A 14711-nucleotide genomic window follows, 5' to 3' on the forward strand; every position below is an offset into this window, starting at 1 on the left:
ATTGATCCTACAACTTAAAATGGTAGCGTGTGTGTGTGTGTGTATGCAAAAATATGTTAAATATATTAATTTATAAAACAAATACATTTTTGGTCTGTGTACATATGGCATAGGTCTCAAACTCAATTCCTGGAGAGCAGCAGCTCTGCAGTTTTGTTCCAACCCTAATCAAACACAGCTGATCCAACTAATCAAGGTGTTCAAGATTACTAGAGACTATAGGTGCATCCCAAATTGCATACTTATGCACCATTTTGTAGAATAAATAGTGTAAGTAGCACGTTCACACTGAAAACTCTAAAAATAATAAGTGCGCTTTAATTACCCGGAGGATGCACTCATTCAGTCCGCTAAGTAAAAATATGTTAGTGTTCCATTTGGGATGACACTACATACATTTAAGTGTGTAAGTGCATAAGTACAAAGTGTATAGTGTGCCAACTTGGGACGCAGCTTATTAACCAGGTTTGAGTTGGAGGTGGTTGAAGCTAAACTATGCAGAGCTGCGGCCCTCCATGACTCGAGTTTGAGACCACTGACATATGGGCCAAAAATATGTTAACAAAGGTTGAGAAGTTATTTTAAAAGCATTTTTTGAGGTCAACTGCTGTCATAACAGCAACCACCTTGTAGAATCTTAACTAGTTAAAGTAAGTTCAATATCTATATAGATAATATAGACATAGGCCTGTCACAATAAAGAATATGTCGACTTATCGCACAACACATGGCCATGGCCTCAATCATTTTTGGTGATGCAATATATATCAGCCATACATAAAATCAATTCTAACAATATTTTAACCGATTGTGTGGTCTAGTGGAGGTGTCAGTGTCAGTATGGTTAAAATGGTTAAAATTACATAAGTATATTTTCATGTGGATGTCTGACAACTGAAAATAGATCTGGTAGCAGAAATCGTAGCCTGTTACTTTTTAACCTTGCACTTTTTTGATAACATTTATTATTATTTATTTAGGATATGCATTTTTATTCTTTTTCCAATGCCTAAATATGAAAGATTTGGAAAAGTGTACTGGCATTGTGATAATAGCATATTGTCATTCCACTACATTATTTATATATATATATATATATATATATATATATATATATATATATATATATATAATATATATATATATATATATATATATATATATATATATATATATATATATATATATATATATATATATATATTCTAGCATAAAATGGTCTTAAAATGACAATAATATCATTTAATCGCATTATATTTTGGTGCAATATATCATACATCAAAAAATAGATATCACAACAGGCTTATTTAGACAAATCTAAACCTACAGCTTGTATTTAAATGATGATGAGAAACGAACTTGCAGCACTTATAAGAGGACCACACACTTTGACTGCGTTTCTGGCCTTAGGGATAGTCTATGTATATACATTATTATAGTGATGCGTAATGACTGTAAGTGCACATGTGTGTCCGATCACTCACACTGTAGACCGCCGTCACCCCAGAGTGAGCGGGAAACATGCGTTCATCCAGTGATAGCGCTGCTCTAGGAATCCTGGGAAGATCAGTGTTAAAGAAAATCTGTATAATAGTTTCAAATGTCAACCTCAGAATTCAAGAAGGTCACAAAACATGAAGTATTGGCCACAGAAAAGACCCACCATTGTGTTTCATAATAGCAAACCTTCAGTGCATTCAGCATTTTAACGGTTCAGACTCTTTCACAGTAATTAATATTACTGTCAGTTTTCTCCTCCAATGACTGGGGGGGTTTATTGGGAAAGTTACAAACACACTTTCTCCCTCCTTTCTCCAAAATGTCCATTCCCCCTTTCAGCACACCCTGTACCTCCACCAGCCAGAAAGATGTCAGACAGAAATCCTGACATGGAATTCCAAATATGAGAGAACATATTGCTGACGTGTTGAACAGTATGTGCACTGCAAACCATTAAACAAATGGTAAATGTGTGCAAAATTCCTCACCAAAAATCAGCATGCTTTTAGATGACTGCTAAAAATCTCTCATCAAAACTTTATGTACTCTTTGTACATGATGTTCCATTCCAAGAAATGCATAGTGATGTATAATTCAATTAAATATATGTTAAGGTTGCAGATGGTGAGTTATTAAAGGTCCTGTTAAGTGCTTTGAAATATGCATTTTTATTGGAACAGTGGGTGGAACAGTGTAGCTCCTCCCCCTTTTAAAAACAGCCAATGGCATTTTGTTTTATCACCGCTCTGCCAGTAAGAGAGGTTTAGCTAAAGTGTACCAAATGAACAGCGTCTTGAAGAGGGCGGGGCATGTCAAATATTAGAGAGCATTTGATTGGTTATAATTTAAAGGGCACCTATTCTGCCCCATTTTCAAGATTTAAGCTGCAACTTTTGTGTCTCCAGAATGTGTCTGTAAAGTTTCAGCTCAAAACACCAATCAGATTATTTATTATACCTTTCAGAATATTGGATTTTCTGCTCTGAACACTATATGGCTATTTTGCCTGTGCCTTTAATGCTAGTTCTCCCCGCCCACTGTTCCCACATGCCTGTCAGACTGTGCCACAGGCTCCAACTGTGTCAGATAAAAAGCACAGTGACAGACATGAATAAAGCAGTTCTCACGTAATGGTTATAAGAAATACTCCAGTAAGAACTTTCCCAACCATTATTTGATACATTTGTTGTGGAGTTAATTCAAGCCTTTCTGCAACAATGAGTCACACACAGTGCGGTTACAAAGTTCACACACACACACACACACACACACACACACACACACAGTGCGCACGTTTAACTTTGCACTGTTTTTGCGCGGCAAATGTGACCGAATACACGTCAATATCAACTGCTGTATGGATATCCGTTATGTTAACATACAAAATAAACCTGATTTAAATGCACAAACTGGGATCGAAGTGTCTTTTTTTATAATTGTACTGACATGCGGCTGTGGTGACAAAAGACGCTGTAATTCATAACAAACATGCACTGTTTTAAAAACGTTTTAAACTTGTAAAACTCATTCTTGATCACATTTGATGACGATTGATGATTACAGAGAGCTGAACAGATGTTTTAATCCCAGTTGCTTTGCACACGTCCTGTCTAGTTGATATGATTATACGCATTACTACAGAGACATGTTAATACGCAGCTGTCAATCAATTCAGTGGGCGGGGAAACCGCACTCCTATGTCACGTTGCGGCGGGCCTCAAAATGGAAGGGATTTAGATCCTATTTTAGCCTTATAATAGCCAAGAGAGACTTATTGTCTTTATATCACCCTGATATGACTGTGGACACACTATAGCTACATACAGTTCTGTCCAAAGAGCTTACAAAAGATGATTTTCATCATAGCTGCCCTTTAATGAGAAACTGAAGAACGAGGTGACGTGAATAAAATCGTTGATCCATTCAGTGAATTTTGTCACTGTTTTAGAGCACACTAGCTTATAGATATCTTAAAAACAAACAATACTTATACTAACATCTAAAAAAACCTTTATTTTAATTCGATTAGACCTTTAAATAACAAGGTCATGGGAACTGAAAACAACTATGATAACATCATGATTTTATCTGCAATTAAAGGTATGACAACATTAATTCTAGTTCAGCTTTTTCCTAAACAAAGCATGAAATATTTCATAATGAATAGTGTGCTGTTCTGCCTGTCTGAGGTATTCCTCACACAAACGACTGGTTGCTCAGTTCAGAAATACAGTTCTAGACTGGATAGAGACAAAGATGGATGGATGTGACAGAAAAAGAGAAAGAAGTAAGCAGGAACCGGCTCTGGCAGTTACTGTATCTGTGAATGAGAGATGAGCAGGTCACATGGTTTCGGGGAAAGTGGAGGAGGACTGGCTTTCCTCCTCCATGCACTCATGGACACTTTTTAGTCTTTCGGTGAAATCCTGCATTCTGATTTGCGCTAGCTTTCCCCTTCTCCCCCCTACTTCTACCTCTCTGGCTGTCTGCCAACCTAAACTCTAAGGGGAAAAAAAGGGGGGATGGGAAAAGTAAAAGCTGGGAAAAAATGCTCAGGAAGAAGTATAATGAGTGACGAGAGGTTTTCCTTCAGTCGAAACGAGAGCATGCCGTTTACATTCAAGGTCATCAGGGACACATCCACGGTCTTAACTTCAGTTCAGGGGTGCACCTGAGGAATGCAGCTTGGGGAAAGGCCAGATAGGCTATTCGATCAGGTTCAAACTGACAGCTGACACTCGCGAGGCTCTGGCAGGACACAAGGCGCGACTTACTGGAATTACAGGCTGATCTGATTCCTGCATTCGCAGTTTGGCACTGCATTGCATAACCAAATCCCTTTGCATGGGCATGGTGGTGTTTTGACGGCACTACACGCAAGTGTGTGTGTGCCTACAGGTGCAAAGAAGTTACACATTTTCCAAAAAACATAGAAAGGTGATTCAGTGTGTACAGAAATAGTGTTATGTTTTTAATCTAACAGAAATGAAGTGCTCAGTATGAATGAGTACACCTTTTGTGTTCATTTTTTATGCAATGTTTGACAATCTCAATTGAAAACCGAAGAGAGGGTGGGACGTAATGTAATTGTAATGTAATGTGTATTTATATAGCGCATTTATCCTGTTGTTATCCAGCTTTTCAATCATGAGGGGGGGGGGGGGGTCTCTCTCCACACCACCACCAGTGTGCAGCATCCACTTGGATGATGCGACGACAGCCACAGGACAACGACGTCAGTGCGCTGACCACACACCAGATACAGGGGAATGGAGAGACAGTTATAGAGGCAATTCGGTGGATGGGGATGACTGGAAGGCCATGATGGATAAGGGCAAATGAAGGGAATTTGCCCAGGACACCAGGGTTACACCCCTACTATTTACAGGAAGTGCCATGGGGTTTTTTAATGACTAGAGAGTTAGGACCTCGGTTTAATGTCTCATCCGAAAGACGGCACTCACTGACAGTGTCCCCTTCACTATACTGGGGCATTATGTCTCACACAGACTGCAGGTTGAGCGCCCCCTGCTGGCCTCACTAACACCACTTACAACAGCAACCTAGTTTTCCCTTGTGGTCTCCCATCCAGGTACAGACCAGGCTCAGCTCTGCTTAGCTTCAGTGAGTAACCAGGTTTGGGCTGCAGAGTGATATGGCTAGAGTAGCCCCTCCTCTATTAAAAAAGTAGCCAATAGCGTTTTGTTTTTATCAGAGCTCTGCCAACTGGAGTTGTTGAGTTCAAGTGCCTCAAATGAAAAGCAAATGAAAAGCATCTTGAAGGGGGCGGAGCATGTTAAATACAAGAGAGCATTTAATCATTCAATATTTGATAAGATATCCTTAATACTAACAGTCTGAAACTAACATCTACAAAATATTATTTAATTACACTGGATCTTTAAATTCATATTTTCTATAGCACGCTTTACAATACTATATTTCTGTATATACATTTCTATACATATATACACAGATTTTTTCTAGAACTTCTATGTTAAGCTGCTTTGACACAATCCACATTGTAAAAGCGCTATAGAAATAAACATGAATTGAATGGACTTGACATTAGTCATAACCAAAGCCAAAACTGGAACAAATCTAACAAAATATTAGAATGAATATTAGGTGTAATAATCAGAAACAAAATCAGGAATATTATATATTACCTTTATATTCTTAAAGATGTTAGAAAACCAAACTGATATTTTAATGGATATAACGATTTAATAAAACTGTTTTGTTTAAATACACCAAAATCCACTGGCTATATTCACTGAGAAAGGGATCAAAATATTAATTTTCAAAAGGACACGTTTATGCTGTGCACTGTACAGTCCACATTTGTCTTATGGTCGAAGGGAATGTCAATAAGATTACATTAATTTAGAAGCAAACTTTGTAAATTGGACTGTAAATGGCAACCAACTAAAAATGAGCAAATGTTGTCCAGGACACTAATTTTAAAGAAGTCAACTGGGTTCTTGAGACACTGAAGATAGTTCTTATTTAATCATCTTTTTTTAAGAATATCCCAGTAGCGCCTTGGTCTCCATAGACTTCGAGTCAAATGACTACAGAGAATAGCAAAGGAATAAATGGCAAAACTGTAGACTTAAACTTTCATAGTAGCTTAGTGTAAATCCAATTAGGTGCCATATGGGCTGATAAATGAAGGGAAAGAAAGAAAAAGAAAGAAAGAAAGAAAGAAAGAAAGAAAGAAAGAAAGAAAGAAAGAAAGAGAAAGAAAGAAAGAGAAAGAAAGAGAAAGAAAGAAAGAAAGAAAGAAAGAAATAAAAAAGAAAGAAAGAAAGAAAGAAAGAAAGAAGAAAGAAAGAAAGAAATAAAAAAGAAAGAAAGAGAAAGAAAGAAAGAAAGAGAAAGAAAGAAAGAAAGAAAAAAGAAAGAAAGAAAGAAAGAAAAAAAGAAAGAAAGAAAGAAGAGAAAGAAAGAAAGAAAGAAAGAAAGAAAGAAAGAAAGAAAGAAAGAAAGAAAGAAAGAAAGAAAGGGCAGGAAATGGAGAAAGGAAAGAAGGCAATAAATGAAAGAAAAGGAGGAAGAAAATCATGAGAAGGTAGATCAACCAGATTGTCTACGTGGCACAGGGTCTACAACTGAGGGAGGGAGAGAAAAAGAGAGAAAGAGAAGTCAAAAGAGATTTATCTCTTTCTTTGTGAACCTCAGGTCAGAGAGTGCTATAAAGGCGCAGTGTGATTTTCAGGAATGCCTTCTATTATCATATCTCTTATTATACACAGCTGACTTTAAAATGAGGATCAGAAACCTATGGCTCTCATTTGGGCAATGCACACACACACAAAGCATACACTTTGAGGTACATGGACACTGAGCATATCTAAAATTCATGAAATGCAGTCATGAACATTTACTGCAGCAAGACTGCAACCAACTTTGAGAGTCACAGAAACATAACGTGTCATTTTTAAATGTTTAACATGCAAAGACAACAACAAATATGACCTTATCCGTTTGTTCCTGTCTAAAAAGCACCATCAGAAATTGCAGTTTGTCTGATTATTTCGACCAGCAACAACGGCAAAACCAATGATGTGAGTTTCGGGAGGAGTTATCTCACCATTTGGCCAATAGAGTGTTTGAAAACTGTGAAAACTAAACATTGCTTACATTTTATGGAAACATTCAATAAAAAAGAAACACTACTTTATTTATACATTATTGCCACTTGTCTGATTATTTCAACCAGCAACAATGGCTCAACCAATGACGTGAGTTTAGGGTGGAGTTATCTCACTGTTTGGCCAATGGAGTGTTTGACAAACCTTACAAAACAGTGTTTCCATTTTCTATTTGACAACATTCAATAGCAAAGAAACGCTACTTTACTGTTAACGCTGAATCAACAGTGTAAATATTTCATGATAATGGCCAAGATCATTTCATATAGAGGCTTTGATGCTGTTTATTATAGGTTTGGTTCACATGTTGTCTGCAGCTTTAAGATCTTTACAGCAGGACAGAGTCTACTGACATTTTGAAAGTGGTTCCAATGTTCTCATTACAGATGCAATAATCTCACCGAATTTAAATTGCTAATGCTTTATAATAAATTTTATAGCCATCATCTCTGGTGTGAACAGGCCTTACGGATTTAATTGTGTGCACTTTTTAAAAATAAATCTACCTCAATCTTCTGTTAAAAAATATCTGAGTCCATCCAATGTGCTTGTTAAGTGTGACGTCAAGTAAAGTGGCTTCCGGATCCAAGCGCTATATCAAACTGTATGGGGAGGCTCAACATATGGTAATAATAAACGTTTACAAAGTGCTGCAATACTTTCCAAAATCACGATCGCAATATACACTCACTGGCCACTTTATTAGGTACACCTGATCAACTGCTTAAGGCAAATTTCTAATCAGCCAATCACATGGCAGAAACTCGATTCATTTAGGCATGTAGACATGGTCAAGACGATCTGCTGCAGTTCAAACCAAGCATCAGAATGGGGAACAAAGGTGATTTAAGTGACTTTGAATGTGGCATGGTTGTTGGTTTCAGACGAGCTGGTCTGAGTATTTCAGAAACTGCTGATCTACTGGGATTTTCAAGCACAACCACCTATAGGGTTTACAGAGAATGGTCTAAAAAAGAGAAAATATCTAGTGAGTGGCAGTTCTGTGGGCGCAAATGCCTTGTTGATGCCAGAGGTCAGAGGAAAATGGTCAGACTGTTTCGAGCTGTTAGAAAGGTGTTAACAACATGAAAGCATCCATCTTTCCCTGTATCAACAGTTCAAGCTTTTGTTAGTGGTGTAATGGTTTGGGGGATGTATTTTTGGCATACTTTGGACCCAATAGTACCAATTGAGCATCGTGTCAACACTACAGGCTAACTGAGTATAGTTGCTGAGTGCTGACCATGTGCATCCCTTTATGACCACAGTGTATCCATTTTCTGATGGTTACTTCCAGCTGGATAATGCACGTCATAAAGCGCAAATCATCTCAGACTGGTTTCTTGAACATGACAATGAGTTCACTGTACTCAAATGGCCTCCACTGTCACCAGACCTCAATCCAATAGAGCACCTTAGGAATGTAGTGGAACGGGAGATTCGCATCATGGATGTGCAACCGACAAATCTGCAGCAACTGCGTGATACTATCATGTCAATATGCACCAAAATCTATTGGAATATTTCCAGTACCTTGTTGAATCTATGCCAGGAAGGATTAAAGCAGCTCTGAAGGCAAAAGAGGTCCAACCCGGTACTAAAAAAGTGGTCGTGAGTGTATATATCCATAGAATGTCCACAGAATGTGACTAAAATATTGGTGTTAGTGATGCAGCAAGTTCAGAGACAGTTGTATACACCATGAGTTTATATAAAAATCACTTTAATGTAGAAAATGACGAAAAGTGGTCATAAACAAATTATTTTCTCAATTCAAATAAGTAGTGGCTTGGACCCGGAAACAGTATTCCATACGTCACGTCTTAACAAGTGGATTAAGTGGTTCGAATGGCTGCGCATATTTCCCAATCAAGCCAGAAATAAATGTTTTTGAGTTTGTTTCCGGTTAGCCACGCCCCAAACTCACACTGACGCCTCAAATCACTCATTTTTCACAACAGTATCTCACAGCAAGCCATAGCGTCTTGTAGTTTTCTCTACTGCATTAAATGAGATCAGATAAAAGAAAATGACCTACTCCACCTTTGCGAACAACAGTTTTCACATCCCTCTAGCTTTAGCAGTTACTTGATAAGCAGTTAGGGCTGATTGTACATCGTGCGAGGGAGATAAAACAAAAGAGGAAAAGCAGGTGACAAGATGTGCTGGAACTAGAAAGGGGCTGAGCTGAAAGGTTTGGGGTTGTGGCAGGCGGTGTGTGTGAGACTCTGTGTGACCTAGGCGATTGTTGGCAGGCGGTGGGAAGCCTCACACTCTGAATGCTAAGCAGTGCTGCCATTGTCTGAGGGGTGCAGCGCCAGTCGCATATGTTACCCGTCGCTCTGGCAACCACTCCCTCCTACACCCAAAGCCCCCCTACGCCATACACACAAGCTCGCGATGCAGCATCATCACCATTGGCACATCCCCCAAAGAAGGAATCCCACCTACAGGGACAATTTTCTCTGTGACTGAAATACAGTGACTCCAGAGCACAGGAATGGTAATTGCAATTTATGCAATCATGAACACTCTATAACCGGAATACACTGATGATAGCCATCATGCAATCATCACTATCAAACATTAAATGTAACCATGTGCGCTCATAATGGTTCATTTCAATGACCACATGTTATTGCGAAGGTTTGTGGTTGATTTTGATCACACTGCTGAGTATTCTGAAATGATACAATGCCATTTTCAATTAGAAAACAATAACAAATTACTTATTTTCTTTGAATTATATATATCGCTCATCATAGAGAATTTAAGTCTAAAAATAACTGAGGGAGGTCAAAAAGCTGAGATCAACAATACGCCAATACAATCGATAAAAAAAGTATATTTTAAAAACAAATCTGGACTTTTTATAATGAACCAAAACTAGTAAAACTCGTCGTTTTAAAGTAAACCAGATGCCAAATGTCTGACTGAATTCTGCTAATTTACAAAATCAGGGATTAGCAATATAAAATATAGACACCTTGAACTGTGATTGTTCAGAGTGAACTTAACTTCTCATCATCCAATTATGGCATTGCCAAACACAGTTTTGCTGCTTTCAAATGCTGTCGTGTATTTTTTGTGTATTCTGTGAAGAGCATCAATATTTTCTGTTTACAATAGGTTTTTGAAACGTTGAGTATAGTAACCAATCATAAATGTCTGCTCGTAATGGCCAATCAGAGATCTTTAAGTTAGTTAGAATTTGCTCAATACTGCACTAAACATCAGTAATTGTTTAGCAAAACCTGTCAAGTAACCACAATATAAACAAGGGATTCACTGCAAGAATAAAAATATACAGACATAATATATTAATGTTGTTATTTTTTATACTATCATGAAGATAACAATTTAAATTTCTACTTCATCTAGTTCATTTCTTGCACTCTCCACATGAATACAAAACCGCACTTTTTAAAAATCGGTTTGGCTGTTTATCCACACAAAAAAACTGTTTTAGGTGACTGAAACTGCAACTTTCTGAAAAGTCTGAACATTTTCAAAAACTCTGACTGTAGTATGGTCGTGTGGATGCTAAAACTGGAGTAGTAAAACTGTTTTAGCCTTATGACGTCAGCGTGCAAGTTGTTTTCTCCTCTCTGATTGGCCAACATAGCTGGGTTCACTCCAAACACAAAAAATCGTGAATGAGGTAAATTCTGAACATTCGCGGCAAATGAACCACGTATTCTGCATTGTTCAACCGTGGGACTGAAATCAACCTCTGTACTCACATTTGCATTGACTAGAAAGTAAAATACAATTTACTTGTGAAATATACGTAATTCCCTGTTTGATGTAAACTCAGTATTAAAGTGTCATTATCATGCTCATAACATGCATTGCAAGTGTTTTCATGTGGACAAAGATTATAAAAATTTTTTTTTTAAAAAACGAAAGTGGGGAAAAAAATATGAGTGTACGTGTGAACATGAACTTAATCAGATTGCAGTCTCAAACTTTATTTCAAATAAGTGCGCATGCTCACACTAAGTTTGGCTTTTTTTGATTGTTTAGTCTGGACCAACAATTTAGCCCTAGCTCGCTAGTATTTCACTGCCATTTTTAAGGCATAGATCATCCAAAAATGAAACTTTTGTGATGATATGCACACCCTTCACTTGATCCGGACCAATTAAGAGTTTTTGTTCTGTTGAACACAAAAGAAGATATATTGATATGTTGGAAACCTGTAACAATTGACTTCTAAATCATTTGTTTTTGCTACCTTGGATGTCAGCGGCTAGAGGTTTCCAAAATTCTTCAATCTAATATTCTTCATAATTTTTGAGTGAGCTTTCATTGTAAAACTGAATTTAAAGATATATAAATGAATAAAATAAAGCAAAGGTTCCAATGGCAGCAAACCAAGCAATCATATCAGAGATTATTTAATCAAATCAAATTCTCAGAGTGAATAAAAATTAAATCTCAAGCCTGATCGCATGAGGAAACACAACTAATTTACGTTCCGTCAGTTTAGAGTTCAGTCGTACAAAAATGTACAATTTTAAAAGGAGGCATGGCACCAAACCCCACGCCTATACCCAAACGTCATTGGGGGATGAGCAAATGATATCGTACAAATTCATACAAATTAGCCATTAGCTTAAAAAGTTATACAAAATCCTGTGTAATAGCCTTGAAATGTCTCTCAGGTCACATAAAAAAAATACCCCAAACAAAAATCACAACGCAAGCAAAGCCATTAAATAAAAACCTTCCAAATCTGTACCAAATCTGTTCATGCAGAAGGTAAATAATAAATCCTGTCAAATTGTCACATGCACATCTATGGTGAATAAACCACCAGATATAGTGTGCACTGCTACCCTTTTGATTGACTGGGAAGGAAAATTAGATGTCATCGAATGAGACGTCCTTTTCGCAGTGGATGATTCTTCAAAGACATCTGAGGAATATCAACTCACTTTTAGTTTCCCTCCTCTCCACTACATGAATATGTTTTTGCAGATGCATTCAGATTAGCATAACATGCTAGAGTCACTTTGCTTCTCCATGCACAGTTGAGCTTGGAATGACACGAGGTTACGTTTTTCTTTTAAAACCTTTAAAATCTGTTTGGTGAATTGCACAAAAACGACACACTTCACCTTTAAATCTACATCTACAAATCAAGGCTCAGACTTGCAGAACAACAGAAATTCTCGAAGAGCTCAAGAGGTTGACCCAGATTTCCAGTACGCCTATTGCTCAATTACTCAGCTCGACTGTGTCTAAACAGCCTTTACTTGACTGATTACTCAACATCAAATCAAATCAGGCACAGATTCCTTTCGTACATTTAGCCTGAGCTACACTAGCGAACAAGCTTTCATGTGACGTGATTTACTTTCAAAATCAGACCAGAATGACGTAGCCTTAAATCTGTTGATGTTTTCTATTCTTTGGTGCGGGAAAAAGGCGCAATAGGCAATGATGGTAAATCAGCTTGAAATCTGAGTAGGTTCTTGATTCTTTGCAGAATTATTAAATGAACTGAGGCTTAGAGCAGTAATCGAGCACTTAAACCACACTTAATACTTACATTTCATTGTGTAAGGGTAGATAACAAGATGAACCTCTACACTGAGCCATCAAAATTCTTTTTTTTTTTGTTTCTTTAGTAAAACATTAAAACATATCAATATTTTTAGCTTAATGTCCAGATGAAACAGAAGTTGCTGAGAGTTATTTCAGTATGTTGATGCACTTCCAACTGAAACAGAATATTGAGTAGGGAACAGGGTTTTCTTTTTGCGCATCATCCCCTCATAGCAAACTAATGGTAAAAGGGGCGTGGTTAAGAATATTGTGGCAGAAGCTGTCAATTTGACATCAACAGAGAAACACGACTCCAAACGCGGAAGCAAATAGTCAGACTTTGATTCAAGATTAATAAAACAACCATTTTTCTGATTGTTTTTTCACAATTTGCACAGATTAGCTGTTCAACGAAAGAGTAACTATGTGCATAGCAAAATAAACACTGTAAATTTTGATTTCACACAAACTTTAACCTTGGTCATTTATAACATTTAAAGTCGACGGCTCTCAGCCCTTTGAGAGTCAAAAAATTTATGTCAAAAAGGAGATTAATGAAGTTAAACAATCGATCTTTCCAAGAAACAATCGGTCTTTGTGAGAAACTGAATGTCATTTACTTTTATGAACAGCCTCAGCAAAAAGCTTCCTAAAGTAGAATGACATTAACATGGATGCAACATCGCATGTGAGCTGACTCTGTGTGTTTACAACAGAGAGGGAGGACAAATTTGTTATATAGTTCCGCAAAATGGTTTGCATTTATATATATATATATATATATATATATATATATATATATATATATATATATATATATATATATATATATAAATGCAAACCATTTTGCGGAACTATATAACAAATTTGTCCTCCCTCTCTGTTGTAAACACACATATATATATATATATATATATATATATATATATATATATATATGAAGAGATCAGATGCAAAAACTTCTGAGTGCCACCTGAAATTTCCAAGGAAAATTTACTTTTTTTTTCAGCGTCCTTTGTTTATGTTGAATTATTTCACTTTAAAGACCAGCAAGAGGACTTATTCTTTGCCATAAATGCGATATTACTGAACCTAATAGGCATGGGCCGGTATAAGATTCTGACGGTATGATAACCTTGGATAAAATATCACGGTATTGTGATCACTGCTCTAAAATATATTATTTTTAATTGTCTGGGTAACAAACAAAACCTTTTCCCCTTTGAAAACAATATATTCTATTTTTATGCTATTTTGAAGCAGTAAACATGTCAGACTATTTAATTCAAAGGAATTATTGAATTCTGCTGTCTTCATTTGTTTTAAAAACAGATTTCTTTACAATTAAATTTTGTTTTTTCTGCTGGAGATACTGTTGTCCTAAAAAACAAAAAAAAAAGTAAATAAAAAAAATCTTATACATACCTTAGGAACTGTATTACAGAAAATTTTGGCGGTTTTAAAACCTTGACTTTTCCAAACCACGGCACACCTTGAAAACGGTTTTCATCCCATGCCTAGAACCTACACACAGGAGACTGATAAAAATGCTCACTTTAGAGAAAATTTTCAGACGACATTTAGAGGTGTTTGCATCGTAACTCTTCATATATATATATATATATATATATATATATATATATATATATATATATATATATATATATATATATAAATAAATAAAACACACTCATATACATTCATTCTCTAAGTGCCAGTACAAGGACCAAAATACGCCTTTTTAAATAAAACCTTTTTAAATGTTCAACTGAAAACAAATTACTATCTACACATTAGATGTTCGGAAGAAAATTTCATTCTTTGCTAAATTTTCCTTTTAAGCTTAAAATGATTCCATTTCAATTTCCCAAATTGATTTCAAGTTCATGCAGGTGCCCTAGCAGAGAAACCACAGGTGTAGTTATTCATCTGGCGGATGAATAAACAAGCAAAAAAATCCCATTAACTCACTACAAAGAGCTCAGAGAGATCACATCTCCA

The 14711-nt window shown here is 36.5% G+C and overlaps 1 protein-coding gene across 3 annotated transcripts in view; it reads right to left on the reverse strand.

The window, feature by feature from the left end:
• Nucleotides 1-14711, reverse strand: part of eif4g3a (eukaryotic translation initiation factor 4 gamma, 3a) — a 95271-nt gene that overhangs the window by 79457 nt on the left and 1103 nt on the right. For all 3 annotated transcript variants that reach the window (XM_056467731.1, XM_056467730.1, XM_056467729.1), the window contains exon 2: nt 1485-1557. In XM_056467731.1, the coding sequence (XP_056323706.1) occupies nt 1485-1557 (73 nt within the window). The remainder of the gene's footprint in view (nt 1-1484; nt 1558-14711) is intronic.

This window comes from Danio aesculapii, chromosome 11, assembly GCF_903798145.1.
Source record: "Danio aesculapii chromosome 11, fDanAes4.1, whole genome shotgun sequence".
NCBI lineage: Eukaryota > Metazoa > Chordata > Actinopteri > Cypriniformes > Danionidae > Danio > Danio aesculapii.